Below are 20,927 nucleotides of genomic sequence, written 5' to 3'. Positions count from 1 at the left end.
GCAAACCACCATGGCACACATACACCTATGTAACACACCTGTACGTTCTGCACATGTATCCCTTTTTTTAAGAAAAAAATTTAAAAAAGAAATTTGTTGATTTTAGACTTTTAGTTAAATATGTATGTGATTTCTATAAACGCAAAAGGAATATAATAATCTACAAACTAGTAAAGGAAAATAACTTTTAAAATGTGAAACTATACCAAAGCAAGAGAAATAAACCCTAAAACAATCTAAAAGAAGGCATGAAATTGAAACAAACACACACACACACACAATGAAATAACAAAAAGTACAATAAATAAGCAAAAATGACAGAAGTGAATCTAAATGTATCAGGAATCACAATCTGTACAAATAGACTAAATTTTCTAGAAAAAAAATTGTTTAAATGGTGAACAAAATTCAATATAAACTTTCTTTCTTTCTTTTTTGGAAACAGGGTTTCATTCTGTGGCCCAGATTGGAGTGCAGTTGTGTGATCTGGGCTCACTGCGACCTCTGTTTCCTGGGTTCAACTATTCTTGTGCCTCTGCCTCCCAAGAAGCTGGGATTACAGGCATGTGCCACCACACATGGCTAATTTTTGTAGTTTTAGTAGAGACGGAGTTTCGCCATGTTGGCCAGGCTTGTCTTGAACTCCTGATCTCAAGTGATCTGCCCACCTTGGCCTCCCAAAGTGCTGTGCTTACAGGTGTGAGCCACCATGCCGAGCCCAGATACTTCCTTTTAATAAGACATACACCTAAGTAACAAACAGAAAAGTTGAAAGTAAAGGATTGACAAAAAGACATGCCCAGCCAATACTAACCTAATGAAATTGTTGTAGCTGTATTACCATTGTAGAAAAACATATCTTAAGGTAGAAAGTATTACTAAAAATCAGCATGCCACTTGATGATAATAAAAGGTTCAAATCATTAGAAACTTGTCATATTTCTAGATCTGTTTGCTTCCATATAAATAAAACAAAAAATGTCATCACTGTAAATGTAAATGAACGCATTTGCCATCATTGTGAGGGATTTCAACACAACTAACAGTAATTGACAGATGAAACAGTGAGAAAACAATAAGGATATAGATTCAAATAACCCAATTAACAAGTTTGACCATATGTATATCAATCACTGTGTTCTACAACTGGAGAATACAAATTCTTTTTGACAACACATGGAACATTTATAAAAACTGATAATATTCTAGGTCATAAAGGAAGTCTAAATTAGTTCTAAAGAATCAATAACTTAGAAATTAATAACACAAATTGATTTCTAACAAAACCCTGGATTGTATAAATTAAAACACACACATATCTAGATACCTATGAGTCAAAAAATAATAATTAAAGAAATTAGAAAATACTTAAAAGTAAATTAAAACAAAAATACTGCTTATCAAAATTTATGGTATGCAGTTAAAGTAGTACTTAGAGGAAAATTAATAGCTAAGTTCTTAGTTTACAACAGAGAAAAGAATATCAATGAACTAAGTAATCAACTTAACCAAAGAATAATGCAATTATCCCAAAGCATGAGAGAAAATAATAAAAATAAGAGCAAGCATTAATAAATTAGAGAACAAACATACAATAGAAAGACTAAAAAAGAATAATGAAAGACAAATGACTGGTACATCTTGTTAAAAAACCTGGAAACAATTTTAGAAATAAAAATAGATAACTACAGATACTGCAAGGATTAGAACTAATAAGAATGTATTCTAATTAAATTTATGCCAACAAACCTTAAAATATAGGTTAAATTGATAAACTACTGAAAAAATTAAAATTACTTAAACTGTCTCAGGAAGAAATAGAACTTTTGAATAATCATTTCAGATCTGAACTTCAATCATCTCTAAATATATCCGTGGACTCAAGGCAATTCCAAGAATAAATCAAAGGATTTTTCATGGACTCTGATAAGCTAATTATAAAATTCATGTGGAAGAACGAAGAGCCACGACTAGCCTAAGTGATGTTTTTAAGTGATGTTTAAAGTTCTAACATTAATACAGAGTAGGTTGACTCAGGATACATAGAAATGGAACAAAACAAAACCCAGGCCAGGTGCGATGCCTCATGCTTGTAATCCCAGAACTTTGGGGGGGCAAGGTGGATGGATCACCTAAGGTCAGGAGGAGTTCTAGACCAGCCTGACCAAGATGGTGAAACCCCGTCTCTACTAAAAATACAAAAATTAGCTGGGCGTGATGGTGGGTGCCTGCAGTCCCAGCTACTTGGGAGGCTGAGACAGGAGAATTACTTGAACCCAGGAGGTGGAGGTAGCAGTGAGCTGAGATCATGCCACTGAACTCAAGCCTGGGCAACAGAGCAAGCCTCCATCTCAAAAACAAACAAACAAACAAACAAAAACAAACAAACAAACAAAAATCCCAGAATTACATCATGTTTGTAAGGACACTTGACATTTGATTAAGATGGAAATGCACATCTGAGAAGAATGCATTAACTAGTCAATATATTATGCTAGGATAGTTATTTTTCCACAGGAATGAAAGAAAATAAAGAAAATGAATTCCTATCTTATACTATTCACATAGAACATTTTCATTAAAGGCTTAATTGTGAAAGTTAATCTTTAATACTTTTAGAGAAAAATATAAGAATGTCTTTGCTACCTTGGAATTTCAAGACAGAAGTGCTAGTCATGAAGGATAATTTTTATGAATTATATTAAATTAAAATTTCCCTTCATTAAAATATATGAAAAAAATTGAAGATGAAAACAAGCTGAACACTGGCAGATGATGCAATGCAAAGAAGAGAAAAAAGATTAAAATTGACATCACCTATAATCTTTTACAAATTAGCAATAAAATATAAATAATCTTCCAATAAGAGAATGAACAAAAGACACAAATGAAATCTTTTACCAAAGCAGAAACAGAAATGGTAAATAAACTGATGACAAGACTTCTCAAGCTTTAGGTTAAAATATAGATTACAGGTTATTACTTTAAAGCAACACATTGTTAAAAATAAAAATATTGGGCAATACAGTGTTGGCAAGAATACAGAGAAACAGGAGTTTTCATTATACCGTTGGCACTTATTTGGAATTTTTGCAACTACTTTGAAATACAATTTGGTATCATATAGTAAAAGTGTGAGTCAATAATTTTACTCATAGGTTTATTTAGGAAACTATATATGAATCGAGACCCATACACAAAAATATTTATAAAGATATTGCTAAAAAATTAGCCAGAATTTTGAAAAAATTAAAATGTCCACCTAACATAGAGTGGATATATAAATTGTGGTATGTTCAAACAAATGAATACCATTCATGAGTAAACATTAACATATTAACACTAAATGCGTTGACAAGGAGGAACTCAAACATAATGTTAAACAAATAAGAAAACGGATAGCATGACTTCCTATAAATTAATTTCAAAACCAGACAAAACAAAGCAAAACAAAACAAAATAATATGTTCTCTAAAGACACATACCAATGTGATAAAATAAGTAAAGCACAAGAAAGATATTAAAATAAAGTTCAGAAGAAGAGCATCTTCTCAGAGGTAAGGGTGTGTGATTAGGTAAGGGAACACAGAAACTGGAAATGTTTTATTTGTGTCATGGATATGTGACTTTTAGATTTTTTCCTTTAAATTCTATCTATTTATGATACATATTCATTTTGTTTTATTTTATTTTATTTTATTTTATTTTATAAGTTCTGGGGTACATGCCCAGGATGTACAGGTTTGTTACATAGGTAAACTTGTGCCATGGTGGTTTGCTACACCTATCAACTCATCACCTAGGTACTAAGTCCAGCATGCATTAGCTATTTGTCCTGATGCTCTCCCTTCCCCTGCCCTGCTAACCCTGCTGACAGGCCCCAGTATGTGTTGTTCCCACGAGTCCATGTGTACATATGTTCTCCTTGTTCAGCTCCCACTTATGAGTGAGAACATGTGGTGTTTGGTTTTCTGTTCCTGCATTAGTTTGCTGAGGAAAATGGCTTCCAGCTCCATTCAAGTCCCTGCAAAAGACATGATCTCATTCCTTTTTATGGCTGCATAGTATTCTATGTTATATATGTACCACATTTTCTTTATCCAGTCTATTATTGATGGGCATTTGGGTTGATTCCATATCTTTGCTATTGTAAATAGTGCTGCAATAAACATACGTGTGCATGTGTTTTTATAGTAGAATGACATATAGTCCTTTGGGTATATACGCAGTAATGGGATTGCGGGGTCAAATGGTATTTCTGATTCTAGGTCTTTAAGGAATCACCACACTGTCTTCCACAATAGTTGAACTAATTTGCATTCCCACCAACAACGTAAAAGCATTCCTATTTCTCTGCAGCCTCACCAGCATCTGTTGTTTCTTGACTTTTTAATAATCACCATTTTGACTGGCGTGAGATGGTATCTCATTGTAGTTTTGATTTCTATTTCTCTGATGATCAGTGATGTTGAGTTTTTTTTCATATGTTTGTTGGCCACATAAATGTTTTATTTTTTTGTTTTGTTTTGTTTTGTTTTTTGAGACAGAGTCTCACCGTGTCACCCAGGCTGGAGTGCAGTGAAGCGATCTCAGCTCACTGCAAGCTCCGCCTCCTGGATTCGCACCATTCTGCTGCTTCAGCCTCCCAAGTAGCTGGGACCACACATGCCTGCCACCATGCCCTGCTAATTTTTTGTATTTTTTAGTAGAGACAGGGTTTCACCATGTTAGCCAGGATGGTCTCAATCTCCTGACCTCATGATCTGCCTACCTTGACCTCCCAAAGTGCTGGGATTATAGGCATGAGCCACTGCACCTGGCCTAAATGTTTTCTTTTGAGAAGAGTCCATTCATGTCCTTTGCCCACTTTTTAATGTTTTTTTTTTTTTTTCTTGTAAATTTGTTTAAGTTCCTTGTAGATTCTGGATATTAGACTTTTGTCATATGGATAGATTGCAAAAATTTTCTCCCGTTCGGTAGGTTGTCTGGTCATTCTGATGATAGTTTCTTTTGCTGTATATTCATTTTTAAAATCTGCACTCTCATGTCCATTGCAGCACCATTCGCAATAGCCAGGACATAGATTCAACCCAAGTATCGATCAACAGGTGAATGAATAAAGAAAATGCAGCACATACAGGCGGTTCCAAGATGGTCAAACAGCAACAGCTCCAGTCTACAACTCCCAGCGTGAGCAACGCAGAAGATGGGTGATTTCTGCATTTCCAACTGAGGTACCGGGTTCATCTCACTGGGGCATGTGGGACAGTGGGTGCCAAACAGTGGGTGCAGCCCACTGACCATGAGCCGAAGCAGGGCGAGGCATCGCCTCACCCGGGAAGCTCAAGTGGTCAGACAATTCCCTTTCCTAGCCAAGGGAAGCTGTGACACGACACCTGGAAAATTGGGTCACTCCCACCCTAATACTGCACTTTTCCAACAGTCTCAGCAAACAGCACAACAGGACATTATATCCTGCACCTGGCTCGGAGGGTCACATGGCCACAGAGCCTCACTCATTGATAGCACAGCAGTCTGAGACTGAACTGCAAGGGGGCAGTGAGGCTAGGGGAGGGGCGCTTGCCATTGCTGAGGCTTGAGTAGGTAAACAAAGAAGCCAGGAAGCTCGAACTGGGTGGAGCCCACCACAACTCAAGGAGGCCTGCCTGCCTCTGTAGACTCCACCTCTGGGGGCAGGGCATAGCCAAACAAAAGGCAGCAGAAACCTCTGCAGACTTAAATGTCCCTGTCTGACAGCTTTGAAGAGAGTAGTGGTTCTCCCAGCACGGAGTATGAGATCTGAGAATGGAAAGACTGCCTCCTCAAGTGGGTCCCTGACCCCCAAGTAGCCTAACTGGGAGGCACCCCCCAGTAGGGGCAGACTGACACCTCACATGGCTGGGTACCCCTATGAGATGAAGTTTCCAGAGGAATGATCAGGCAGCAACATTTGCTGTTCAGCAATATTCACTGTTCTGCAGCCTCTGCTGCTGATAACCAGGCAAACAGCGTCTGGAGTGGACCTCCAGTAAACTCCAACAGACCTGCAGCTGAGGGTCCTGACTGCTAGAAGGAAAACTAACAAGCAGAAAGGACATCCACACCAAAACCCCAACTGTACGTCACCATCATCAAAGACCAAAGGTAGATAAAACCACAAAGATGGGGAAAAAACAGAGCAGAAGAGCTGAAAATTCTAAAAATCAGAGTGCCTCTCCCCCTCCAAAGAAACGCAGCTCCTTGCCAGCAATGGAACAAAGCTGGATGGAGAATGACTTTGATGACTTGAGAGAAGAAGGCTTCAGACAATCAAACTTCTCCGAGCTAAAGGAGGAAGTTCGAACCCACCACAAAGAAGCTAAAAACCTTGAAAAAAGATTAGACAAACGGCTAACCAGAATAACCAGGGTAGAGAAGTCCTTAAATGACCTGATGGAGCTGAAAACCATGGCATGAGAACTACGTGATGAATGCACAAGCTTCAGTAGCCGATTCGATCAACTGGAAGAAAGGGTATCAGTGATTGAAGATCAAATGAATGAAATGAAGCAAGAAGAGAAGTTTAGAGAAAAAAGAATAAAAAGAAATGAACAAAGCCTCCAAGAAATATGGGACTATGTGAAAAGACCAAATCTACATCTGATTGGTGTACCTGAAAGTGATGGGGAGAATGGAACCAAGTTGGAAGACATTCTGCAGGATACTATGCAGGAGAACTTCCCCAATCTAGCAATGCAGGCCAGCATTCAAATTCAGGAAATACAGAGAATGCCACAAAGATAGTCCTTGAGAATAGCAACTCCAAGACACATAATTATCAGATTCACGAAAGTTGAAATGAAGCAAAAATTGTTAAGGGCAGCCAGAGAGAGGTTGGGTTGCACATAAAGGGAAGCCCATCAGACTAACAGTGGATCTCTCAGCAGAAACTCTACAAGTCAGAAGAGAGTGGGGCCAATATTCAACATTCTTAAAGAAAAGAATTTTCAACCCAGAACTTCATATCAAGCTAAACTAAGCTTCATAAGTTAAGGAGAAATAAAATCCTTTACAGACAAGCAAATGCTGAGAGATTTTGTCATCACCAGGCCTGCCCTACAAGAGATCCTGAAGGAAGCACTAAACATGGAAAGGAACAACCGGTACCAGCCACTGCAAAAACATGCCAAATTGTAAAGACCATCGATATGAGGAAGAATCTGCATCAACTAACGAGAAAAATAACCAGCTAACATCATAATGACAGGATCATATTCACACATAAAAATATTAACCTTAAATGTAAATGGGCTAAATGCTCCAAATAAAAGACACAGACTGGCAAATTGGATACAGTCAAGACCCATCAGTGTGCTGTATTTAGGAGACCCATCTCATGTGCAGAGACACGCAGAGGCTCAAAATAAAGGGATGGAGGAAGATCTACCAAGCAAATGGGTAACAAAAAAAGGCAGGGGTTGCAATCCCAGTCTCTGATAAAACAGACTTTAAACCAACAAAATGGCTTTCTTTGTCAAAAGAGACAAAGAAGGCCATTACATAATGGTAAAGGGATCAATTCAACAAGAAGAGCTAACTATCCTAAATATATATGCACCCAATACAGGAGCATGGAGATTCATAAAGCAAGTCCTTAGAGACCTACAAAGAGACTTAGACTCCCACACAATAATGATGGGAGACTTTAACACCCCACTGTCAACATTAGACAGATCAACAAGACAGAAAGTTAACAAGGATATCCAGGAATTGAACTCAGCTCTGCACCAAGTGGACCTAATAGACATATACAGAGCTCTCCACCCCAAATCAACAGAATATACTTTCTTCTCAGCACCACATCGCACTTATTCCAAAATTGACTACATAGGTGGAAGTAAAGCACTCCTCAGTAAATGTACAAGAACAGAAATTATAACAAACTATCTCTCAGACCACAGTGCAATCAAACTAGAACTCAGGATTAAGAAACTCAAAACCGCTCAACTACATGGAATCTGAACAACCTGCTCCTGAATGACTACTGGGTACATAACGAAATGAAAGCAGAAATAAACATGTTCTTTGAAACCAATGAGAACAAAGACACAACATAGCAGAATCTCTGGGACACATTTAAAGCAGTGTGTAGAGGGAAATTTATAGCACTAAATGCCCACAAGAGAAAGCAGGAAAGATCTAAAATTGACACCCTATCATCACAATTAAAAGAACTAGAGAAGCAAGAGCAAACACATTCAAAAGCTAGCAGGAGGCAAGAAATAACTAAATCAGAGCAGAGCTGAAGGAGATAGAGACACAAAAATCCCTTCAAAAAATCAATGCACCCAGAAGCTGGTTTTTTGAAAAGATCAACAAAATTGATAGACCGCTAGCAAGGCTAATAAAGAAGAAAAGAGAGAAGAATCAGATAGATGCAATAAAAATGATAAAGGGGATATCACCACTGATCCCACAGAAATACAAACTACCATCAGAGAATACTATAAACACCTCTACGCAAATAAACTAGAAAATCTAGAAGAAACGGATAAATTCCTGGACGCATACTCCCTCCTAAGACTAAACCAGGAAGAAGTTGAATCCCTGAATAGACCAATACAGGCTCTGAAATTGAGGCAATAATTAATAGCCTACCAACCAAAAAAAAAGTCCAGGACCAGACCAGCACTCACAGCTGAATTCTACCAGAGCTACAAGGAGGAGCTGGAACCATTCCTTCTGAAACTATTCCAATCAATAGAAAAAGAGGGACTCCTCCCTAACTCATTTTACAAGGCCAGCATCATCCTGATATCAAAGCCTAGCAGAGAAACAACAAAAAAAGAGAATTTTAGACCAATATCCCTGATGAACATTGATGCAAAAATCCTCAGTAAAATACTGGCAAACCAAATCCAGCAGCACATCAAAAAGCGTATCCACCGTGACCAAGTGGGCTTCATCCCTGGGATGCAAGGCTGGTTCAACATGTGCAAATCAATAAATGCAATCCAGCATATAAACAGAAACAAAGACAAAAACCACATGATTATCTCAATAGATGCAGAAAAGGCCTTTGACAAAATTCAACAGCCCTTCATGCTAATAAATTAGGTATTGATGGGACGTATCTCAAAATAATAAGAGCTATTTATGGCAAACCCACAGCCAATATCACACTGATTGGGCAAAAACTGGAAGCATTCCCTTTGAAAACTGGCACAAGACAGGGATGCCCTCTCTCACCACTCCTATTCAACACAATCTTGGAATTTCTGGCCAGGGCAATCAGGCAAGAGAAAGAAATAAAGGGTATTCAATTAGGAAAAGAGGAAGTCAAATTGTCCCTGTTTGCAGATGACATGATTGTATATTTAGAAAACCCCACTGTCTCAGCCCAAAATCTCCTTAAGCTGATAAGCAACTTCAACAAAGTCTCAGGGTACAAAATCAATGTGCAAAAATCACAAGCATTCTTATACACCAATAACAGACAGAGTGAACTCCCAGTCACAATTGCTTCAAAGAGAATAAAATACCTAGGAATCCAACTTAAAAGGGGTGTGAAGGACCTCTTCAGGGAGAACTACAAACCACTGCTCAATGAAATAAAATAACACACGAACAAATGGAAGAACATTCCAAGCTCATGGATAGGAAGAATCAGTATCGTGAAAATGGCCATACTGCCCAAGGTAATTTATAGATTCAATGCCATCCCCATCAAGCTACCAATGAGTTTCTTCACAGAATTGGAAAAAAGAGCTTTAAAGTTCATATGGAACCAAAAAAAGAGCCCACTTAGGGTCAAGTCAACCCTAAGCCAAAAGAACAAAGCTTCAGGCATCACGCTATCTGACTTCAAACTATACTATGAGGCTACAGTAACCAAAACAGCATGGTACTGGTGCCAAACAGAGATAAAGACCAATGGAACAGAATAGAACCCTCAGAAATAATACCACACATCTACAACCATCTGATCTTTGACAAACCTGACAAAAACAAGAAATGGGGAAAGAGTACCCTATTTAATAAACGGCGCTGGGAAAACTGGCTTGCCATATGTAGAAAGCTGAAACTGGACCCCTTCCTTACACCTTATACAAAAATTAATTCAAGATGGATTAAAGACTTAAATGTTAGACCTAAAACCATAAAAACCCTAGAAGAAAACCTAGAGTTTTCTTCAGGACATAGGCATGGGCAAGGACTTCATGTCTAAAACACCAAAAGCAATGGCAACAAAAGCCAAAATTGACAAATGAGATCTAATTAAACTAAAGAGCTTCTGCACAGCAAAAGAAACTACCATCAGAGTGAACAGGCAACCTACAGAATGCGAGTAAATTTTTGCAATCTACTCATCTGACAAAGGGCTAATACCCAGATTCTACAAAGAACTCAAACAAATTTACATGAAAAAAAAAAAAACCAACCCCATCAAAAAGTGGGCAAAGGATATGAACAGACACTTCTCAAAAGAAGACAGTTATGCAGCCAACAGACACATGAAAAAATGCTCATCATCACTGGCCATCAGAGAAATGCAAATCAAAACCACAATGAGATACCATCTCACACCAGTTAGAATGGCGATCACTAAAAAGTCAGGAAACAACAGGTGCTGGAGAGGATGTGAAGTAATAGGAACACTTTTACACTGTTGGTGGGACTGTAAACTAGTTCAACCATTGTGGGAGACAGTGTGGCGATTCCCAAGGATCTAGAACTAGAAATACCATTTGACCCAGCCATCCCATTACTGGGTATATACCCAAAGGATTATAAATCATGCTGCTATAAAGACACATGCACACGTATGTTTATTGCGGCACTATTCACAATAGCAAAGACTTGGGACCAACCCAAATGTCCATCAATGATAGACTGGATTAAGAAAACATGGCACATATACACCATGGAATACTATGCAGTCATAAAAAATGATGATTCATGTCCTTTATAGGGACATGGATGAAGCTGGAAACCATCATTCTCAGCAAACTATCGCAAGGACAAAAAACCAAACACCGCATGTTCTCACTCATAGGTGGAAATTGAACAATGAGAACACTTGGACACAGGAAGGGGAACATCACACACCTGTCGTGGGGTTGGGGGAGGGGGGAGGGATAGCATTAGGAGATATACCTAATGTAAATGACGAGTTAATGGGTGCAGCACACCAACATGGCACATGTATACATATGTAACAAACCTGCACGTTGTGCACATGTACCCTAGAACTTAAAGTATAATGAAAAAATTATTTTATTGTAAAAATAAAAAGAAAATGCGGCACATACAACATTCATTACCACTAGATTAAGAGGATAATTTGATAGTTTAGTTTTGTTATTACTAAATTATTTCTAATTTTCTTATGATTCAAAAGAGAATCATAAGGTATTTCCTTTCATGCATTCATGTCTCCTTGAAAGGACCTAATTTGCATTGATTATTAAATATATTGGATGTTAAGCCCCAATATGAATTATACTTCATGCAATAAGCCTGGAAGTAAGTGTGAATTAGGCCTATGGTAACTGAAGGTCTTTTCCTAGGAGAGTCCCAGTTTATGTCTGTTTTCCTCACATAATTATTGAAAACTCTTTCACTCTTGAAAGTGTCGTATTTTGAAAAAGAATTATATATTCACTTCTTCTAAAGCTGTCTATTTATGAGGCTAAACAATTTAACATTAGATTTCCTCCATTCATAGACTAGGGATAATTCTATGATTTTTTAAAAATTGTTATTATACTTTAAGTTCTAGGGTACATGTGCATAACGTGCAGGTTTGTTACATATGTATACTTGTGCCATGTTGGTGTGCTGCACCCATCCACTCATCAGCACCCATCAACTCGTCATTTCCATCAGGTATAACTCCCAATGCAATCCCTCACCTCTCCCCCCTCCCCATGATAGGCCCCGGTGTGTGATGTTCCCCTTCCATGATCTTATGGATGGCCCTATATTTATGGAATTGTTCCTAAAGCAAACTGGCATTATTATTAGTGTTTTTCATGCTAATAAATTACCAGTAAATTAGAAATCACTGCTTGTGCATGTTACAAATTCACCTGGATAAATAAGGATAGACTATTTCACTTGAAAAATAAAGGAAATGGAAATACCTTTTGCTTGAACTGTTTAATTTTTCTTTTTCTTTTTGTTTTAGTTTTGTATTTGTAGATTATATAAACCTAGAGATGAAATGAATCCTTTCTAAAACATGTCTTTTAAAAGATGCCTTACAGTTGCATCTGCTAAATTAACCCTAAAGAGAAAGATTGTGAGGAAAAGCTGTGTTGGACTTAAAATTGAATCAATTATCCCTACATTTAGTGGTCGTAGCAATAATAAAAGTAGGATTGTTTAGAACCAACAGAAAAACAGGTCAGCAAAACTTTGAACACTAACATTTCCAATATTTATTCCATCTAATAATACTTTTTAATTCTGAAGAAAATTACAATCTTAAAAAATCACATTTAAATTCTATTATTAAGGACATAAAACAATGAAACCATTGTAATATAAAAATTATGTCAAAATGCAAAAATTATATTTAAGCTGCACTTAAAAATAAATATAACAAAGCAAAACAATAAAAGAGAGGTTGGAGAAAATGCAGGATTGAAATATGATGATGAATTGAGCACATTTATTTTTCCCCTCCTCCTCCAAATTCTATTTGATGAAATGGCGGAATCTATAACTATGTTTCTATCTATCTCTATATATCTATATCTATCTGTATCTGTATCTGTATCTGTGCCTATATCTAGATCCACATCTGTACCTCATTTACATATCTACCTAGCATATCTACATCTGTGTTTATTTCTATGTTTATATCTATTTATATTATATACATATATCTAAATGAAACCACAATGCATTGGAAAACACATAAAACATACTTAAAAACTGAGGCATTCTTGCAAGATTGAAAGCAGGTGAATCAGATATTGGATGAAACCAAATACAGAGGAAACAAAAGCTAAAAATACCTTTAGCAGAAAACATCAGTGAAAGTTGGCATAACCCTGAGGAACTCCTAACCCATATCAATAGGTATGAGCAATTGCAGTTGTCACATCTGTACAAATGACAGTAAACACCAAATGCTACTTTGATTCAAGCACATACAACATGGAGCTGCATTACCTTCCTCTCAGTCTGTCAGAATTCACCAGCCCCTTTAGTTCCTTCACTTTCCATAGCTGAGAAACTGATTGTAAGTGTGTCCTTATTTGGGGTTCATCTCTTGGCTTAATCCTTTTGCTCTCATACCAACAAATAAGATAATGAATGTGAAGGTGCTTTATAAACCATCAAGCATAATGAAAACGTTACGATTATTATTCTCTACCAACACCTCTGCCAACCACCACCACCACCATCATCACCTATGCCTTTTATCCAACCAATCATGTCTACCCAGATTCTCTCTCTTTTTGCCTCATAATGGAAACTACTGAGCTCCTTTAACCCTTGATTGATTCTGACCTCTGGAATTTTGACCTCTGAATGCTACACACAGCTTGACCCTGACCTCAAATCAAAGACTGTCAGGTATGAAAGGAACTCCTACTACCCACATACTGCTTGATCCTCCTGTACATTCACCCCCACTGGATCCAGTCTAGTGACAAAGACCTCGGTATTTCCAGACGCAGGCTACTCAATCAGTGGACACATATGTTAATGAGAAAATGCCTCTTTACTTGATGGCTCAAAAGACACTGCTTATAAGCTCCAGCGCTCCTTCATTTTCTTTCTTACCATGAGACTTATGAGATCGAGAAGGCCCAGCAGGGCCAGAATAGCTTCCACAGGAAAAGAAGAAAGGAGAATCTAGCGGTGTGGTAATCATCTAGTTATAGCCTTATTTTGGTGAAGTTAAAAAGAAATTTAAGTTTTCTACATGATCCAGCCCAATTTAATGGTAGGAGTCAAGCCTCAGTCAGAAACAGAGTGTACTTAGAACTGGGAACTCTGGTATGACATCATATCAGAAACTCTAAGTAGTACAGCAGTTGGATATCAGATAGGTATAAAATCGTTTGATGAGAGGGAATGAAGTCCCGATACCCCAGATACCTGATTATCAAACTGTTCATCAATATTCTTCTTAAAATAACCCCCATAAAGCCAGTATTAATTTGTTTTATTGGGATTATTTTTTAAATTCTAAGTGTGTTGCTGTCTTTATGACAAGGCTTTTGTTTCTCCCATGCTCACATATCTTACATAAAGTCTAAAAGCTTTCCATGTAGGAAGTAATTATGACAGGTTTCCTTCTGTTTCTATATCACCAATGAATATTAATAAAGTAATTTCCATTACTTAATGAAAGAGTCTCTTTTTGACAGTGATCATGCATTCATTGAGGTTGAATTTCAATATTTTTGGGTTCATGGGTGGGTTTTGGGGGACTCCATAAACTTTCTGATATTATAAATTAAATTTTGTCTATAAATGTACTTTTCTTGAGAGAATTTCCATAACTTTATCCAATTTTGAAAGAATCTATGTCCCTAAATGTTAAGAGTCACCAGTTTAGAGAGTGAATGTGCGGTATGAATCTTTAAGATTGAAAATCTTACATTTTTCTATTATTAATTCATCATGTGTTCATATGATAAGGAACACTTTTAAGGATTCAAATGCTTTGTGACCATTAAAAGTCATTCACATTCTTTTTTATTATAGGAGGGCATATACATTTAAGCACATTTTCAGTATGTCAAAGAGATACCCATTCTGATTTATTTAAGTCATCTTTTTTACAGTGATAGCATATGGCATTGCTAAAAGACTCCTGAATGGAAGCAGAAGAATCTGCTCTGATGCCAGTTTTTGCAACAACTAATTCATGTGACCTTGAGCAAACTCACCTCAGCTCTTGGGGCTTTTGTTCCCTCATATGGAAAACAAGCAAATGAAAAGACCACTTGATAGAGCCCCTAACATGGCATGATCCATATTTATGCAGAAATTTCAGCTCAGGACCTCTGAAAGAATGCGAGGCCTAGACCTTTCCAGTGAATGAAGGACAATCTGTCAACTCTCATCAGGTGCTTATTTTACTTTAAAAATGGTCAAGTATAATGAAAATTACTTGACCTATTATTACTATTATTATCCTCTACTATTATTCCATCATTTTCCAATTTCTACAGCAAGCTGTGCCTATATTTTTCACTCAGTTTTTCAACAAGTTGAAATAAGATGACTTGTTACAATTGTCCTTAATTTCATTAGTCATTACCTGAAAATTCTGACGCCTCACTTGTCTAAAAATTTTCCAAAAGTAGCTGTGACTTTAGGATTGAGACAACGATGGACATGATAGTACCCTTGGAGCACTTCAGTTCAACCATCTGTAAAGCGGCAAATATTACTGTGTATTGAATAATTGTTTGATCAGCTTCTGTCACCTTCACTTTCCTAACCACATTTAAGCTATTGGGTATAAAATACGGAATTTGTTATTGTTGCATGCTTTGAAGTAAGTGGTCTCACATAATATTTTAATAAGAGAGTCAGTATGGTAGAATACAAAATAGAAGGGCTTGGAAGATAGACCCAGGTTCCAATCTGGCTCCATCCTTTGCTGACTTAGTAGCCCTGCCTATTAATCGGTCTTTCCGTGCTTCAGTTTTTCCCTTTGGCAACAGGGTGGGCATACAATAAATACTAATCATTCATTAATCAACCTTAGAATGCTGTAGACTAAGACATCTGGAAAAAAGATCACTATACAAACACAATCTTCATTGGAAAAAGTGAAAAATAGGTGCAGTCCTCCAGTTGAGTTTTGTTGTGTTATCATTAACAGAACCATGTCTGGCACACAGGAATCCCTCAGAAGACATTTGCTGAGTTAATTAATCATTATATGGTGAGTATCTTATAACTCACATTGACTCTGGGCTTTTTAATACCACCACCCTTTCCATTTGATGTATTTGGTATGTAAAGAACTACTAACTCTTCCTGCCTGGCTATATACAGTCCAAAATTACTTACTACTCAGGGAGGAGTTGAGGAGTTGAGGAGTGCTCCACTCACCATCATTATCTAACTAATGAGATAGTGCTCTCATTATCACCCAGTTAGTTCAAGAATTCCTTCTGTTCCCTGATCAAATCCTGCTGCTTACACCACTACTGACCCTGTATGTGGTGTTTGATATTTTCTACTCATATCAGCACTTTCAAATCATTGCCAACCTGAGAGTTATAAAGTAGGAATCTTGGATATTTTAATAGGCATTTCTTTTACTTTTTTTTTAAACTTGTAAATTAACAGAGCATTTCTTAAGTTCAAATAAGATGCAGTATAGTTTACTGACTATTAGTATTTTTGGTGACTGGCTGTTCATACACTTTTCCATTGTTTAAGAGTTAGATTGTTTGTTCTTTTCTAATGAATTTGTTGCATTTATTTATTTTAATCTGCTCCTTAAGGAACCGAGCAAGATGTGATTAAGACAAACCATGCATGACTCAAAAGAGTGACAGCTAAGCTTCCACTGTCCTACCTAGAAAACAGGGGATTGGCTCCTTGCCTTGTTAAGCTCTCCTGCTTTAGGCAGACATCTCACTGTACTTTGATTGTTTAATTGCCACAAACCCCAGCTCTCCTGGAGACCTGTGATGCTCTACATTTTACAGTCACCATGGCACATATCAATACACATTGAACATGCTGCAATTTTAAAAAAAATCTCAAAGGTCACTACCCAATAATGAGAAACTGACTGAAAAAAACATCTTTTTTTTTTTTTTTTTTTTTTTTTTTGAGACGGAGTCTTGCTCTGTCACCCAGACTGAAGTGCAGTGGTGCGATCTTGGCTCACTGCAAGCTCCGCCTCCCAGGTTCACGCCATTCTCCTGCCTCAGCTTCCCGAGTAGCTGGGACTACAGGCACCCGCCACCACGCCTGGCTAATTTTTTGTATTTTTAGTAGAGACAGGGTTTTACCGTGTTAGCCAGGATGGTCTCGATCTCCTGATCTCGTGATCTGCCCACCTCGGCCTCCCAAAGTGCTGGGATTGCAGGCATGAGCCACCGCGCCCAGCCTGAAAAAATCTTATATAATGGAAAGCAATCATTTTGGATGATTATAAGTGGTACTAATATTTCAGCCTTAAGTGAAGCCACATACCTTGCTGGTCACTAAATATCCTGAGAGCAAAAGCTGCAAATATCACAGAGAAATTTCATGAATTATATTATAAGGTTTGTATTATTTTCCAAGGTAAAATATGAGTAACCACTGGTCACTCATTTATGTGTCATAAAACCTGAAATAAAGATCATTTATTGGCAGGCTTAAAATTTTTTGTTCTAATAAAAATCTATTTCAGTTTGTCTTTTTAAAAGGTTAAAATAAAATACTTTTATTTATTGATGTTTACTTGGTATTTTGTACCGTGTTTATGCGGCATATGATGACTTTATAAATAAAGGTAAATAAATTGAGAGGCTGAGTTCAAAATTCACATGTGGGCCTAATTTACCTGACAAAAACACTTTCTAACCAAGATCCACTTCATACTCTTTAATCCCTTACATGTGTATAATACCATACAATGTTCAAAGTGCTTTTGTGCAATTCATTTCAATTGATCCTTGCTTCATATTTTTCCTCCAATTGATGGATAATGAAATCAAGGCTTGGCGAGTTTAAAGGACTAATACATGACAGACATAGGACCAATAATATAATAATAATGGCCCACTTTATTGTGTAGTTCCTATATTTCAGGCACTGTGATGAGGGCTTTATATCTAATATCTCGTTTAGTTTCCACACTAGCCCTAGAAGGTAGCTATAGTATTGTTATTGCTCTTACACTCATTTTACAGAGGTTCAGGTGGTAAATATCAGAGTGATTTTAACTCAGTCAGTCTGACTCCAGAGCCCTCACATATTTAGACAGTCTATTTCCGAGGGCATATTAATTAGGATGTTTCTCCCTTTCTTTTCTCTCACCTCACCATCTTTCTTCCCCCTTTTATCACTAATTCTGGAAAAGCAAACAAACACAGGAGGATTACAATTGAGGATTCATGCTTACCTCTGTTAATAGTATTACTTGGGATGCGGGGTAGGGTGGGAAAATTCTTTCACTAACTTACTAGATCCAAGGCGGCTGCTAGGATGGAGGCATCAGGAATGGTCCCTGGCTCACAGCAGTTCAAGAGAAATTGGAAGCGTTTCATGCCTTGTCGGATTGCTCCAAGATTCACCACGTTTTTGCTTTTTCCACCATCTTGGTTGGGAGAGAGGTGATCATCAAAACTGTGGCAACCTATAGGAGTGGTGCCATGGTGGAGGAACGAAAGAGAGAGAATGTAACGGATCACAGGTTTAAAAAGAGTTTCAAAGATACAACAGTGTGTTTACTACAGTGTTGGCCAGAAAACTTTCTCCTTCACTCCACTTCCTTGCTCTCCACCTTAATGTTTGATTTAAACACATCCTGACTTTTGGGAATCTGGTAACACGTGACATATGAAAATGTAAGATTTTACCGAAATATTTAAGTATAGTGTTTGATCATTTTATTTGCAGGTCTTCTTTTGAATACTAGTAAGAGCTTTTGGTGTATTTAAAATTATTCTTCCTGTAATCAACAACTTCTGTTTTTATGGAAGTTGCAGTCACTGTGCAATTTCCAATCTGTTACAACAAATTGATACAGCATTGGTACAGCATTGTGTATAATGTGTACACTGTGTACAGCATGCTGTACAAATTGGTACATTTTGGTGTGGTGAAAGCATTGTAGTGAAAGGAAAAACCTTTTATCAGTTACAGCACAAAGAATCACTGGCTACTGGAGGTCCAGAATTAGGGTTACCACTCTAAACAATTTGCATTCATAGTAGATAAAAGGGGGTGTTTACAGTTATGGGCCTGGGTTTATCATGACAGTGTGCCACACACAAGGATGTCAGCTACCATATCCACTAATGTAAAAATGCGGGAACCTACTCTATCAGGGAACACATCATTTGGAAGCAGTTTAAGCCTGGGACACAGATTCACTTAGACTTTATTATCACCAGATTTAAAAATTATGGCAAGGCATAAAAATAATTACCAGCCTTGGTCTACAACTTTCACAATGACTCAATCATATTGACCTATGTCAGTATGAAATAACATGATGTCTGGGATTTGTTTTACAATACATTTAAAAGAGCATGAAAGATAGATGAAGCAAATATGGCAATTTCTAAATTATTTTTGCCAGTGGGTGATGAATATTTTGGATCCATTGAACCATTCTCTTTACTTTTTGCCTATGTTTGAACATTTTCATAAGCTCAAAAATGGCCTCAGAAGATAAAGTATCATTAGTGAAATTTCCTATATTTCATTCTTTATGGCTTTGTTTCTTTTTCAGATACAAATATTCCATATTCAAAAATTCAAAATTCAATACCTTCAGTGTTTTTTTTTACCAGTTAGTATAGCATTTTTTTTTTATCATATGCAAAAAGAACTACCATGAGAAGAATTTGATGGTGGAAAAAATTCAAAAGACAAAATCTCAAATGATACAAAGCTATAGATGAGGAACAAACAATTCCAGGAGAGCCTTGTTTTCAGGCAGCTCCCTTTCAAAATGCTACTCTATTTCCTCACCGGACACCATCAAAGCTACTAGAATAGGTATATTCCTGTTATTCTTTATAACTATATGTCACTTCATTAATCATTTATATATACCCTTTTAATAGTATATAAAGTATACTAATATGTATACCAAAGGATTCTCATCTGTTAAAAAGTATAAACAGTCCCTTAAACTTTGAATTGAAGAGACATCCCAAATAATAAGATTTTTCTTTTTTGTGAATCCAGTTGTTTTATTATTTGTTACTATAATTAAGATTTAAAATACATTAGGTAATAACTACCTAAAATTTGTAATGGAATTAATACATAAGACCAGATAGATGATCAATGAAGTTATTCTTATTTATCAAATTTAGTAAGAACAGTTGCCATTATTTTATTTAAGGAAGCATTAAGAACATGTATTTCACAGTTTTCTTCAACTTTTATTTGACAAGATTACTAATTTCAAAAGAATTTTATTCAATATTGCTAAAAGAAGTGTTATTTTAATTGCAAGAATTTCAAAAATAACGCAGTTAAGGAACGTAAGTAAAATAACGAAGACAGAAGTCATCAAAACACTCACTGACAGCAAGAACCTATATTCTTTGCTTCACAGAATAATATATATTTGTTACAGGTGAGAAGATAAGCAGAATCCTATAAGCACAGGACATAAGAGTCATGTTATTAATAAAAGCTAATTATAATGGAAATTTTCCATTGTATTTATATAGCATTAATAGATAATAATATATTTTTGATATAATTTTGGTACTATTTTGAGCACTTAGTAGATCTCAAGTACTGTATGAAATGTTTTATAATTAATTTTCTTTATTTTTTGCAATAGCCCTATAAGTTTTTACAAATGATTTTAAAAGAGAATGTATTTTTGGGATGTATGGGTCTGTTGGTGAGGAGATAGTGGTGGACAGAGACAGAGAGATAAAGAAGGAACAGGTGAAGGAACAGGTTAAGCAGCCCAATCTGTTTATACAATGGACAGTTATAAAGGCAAGATTTAAATCCAGATCTACTGACCACAAACCTACACTCTTACCACTATGCCACAATGTAATCTCTAAAATACCAAATGTTCATATGGAAGAAGGTCAGACTTTTATACTTTGCTGAAGGTAGTGATCATGTTAGAAAAACTTAATGTAAGAAATAATTCCTCATTGTACATGTTACATTTCTTGGGTTTTCTCCTGTATCTTTAATGATAAACTGACGATAAAATTGTATCCTGCTGGCATTCCATATTGTACTACTAAAAGAAATGT

The 20,927-nt window shown here is 36.6% G+C and overlaps 1 protein-coding gene across 2 annotated transcripts in view; it reads right to left on the bottom strand.

Annotated features, from left to right (window-relative positions):
* UNC80 (unc-80 homolog, NALCN channel complex subunit) overlaps positions 1-20,927 on the bottom strand; it is a 232,700-nt gene that overhangs the window by 134,955 nt on the left and 76,818 nt on the right. For both annotated transcript variants that reach the window (XM_025404486.1, XM_025404487.1), the window contains exon 22: positions 18,147-18,319. In XM_025404486.1, coding sequence (XP_025260271.1) covers positions 18,147-18,319 — 173 coding nt within the window. The remainder of the gene's footprint in view (positions 1-18,146; positions 18,320-20,927) is intronic.

Source organism: Theropithecus gelada, chromosome 12 (assembly GCF_003255815.1).
Source record: "Theropithecus gelada isolate Dixy chromosome 12, Tgel_1.0, whole genome shotgun sequence".
NCBI lineage: Eukaryota > Metazoa > Chordata > Mammalia > Primates > Cercopithecidae > Theropithecus > Theropithecus gelada.
Note: the sequence above shows the minus strand (reverse complement) of the source record. Positions and strands in the feature narration are given on the sequence as shown.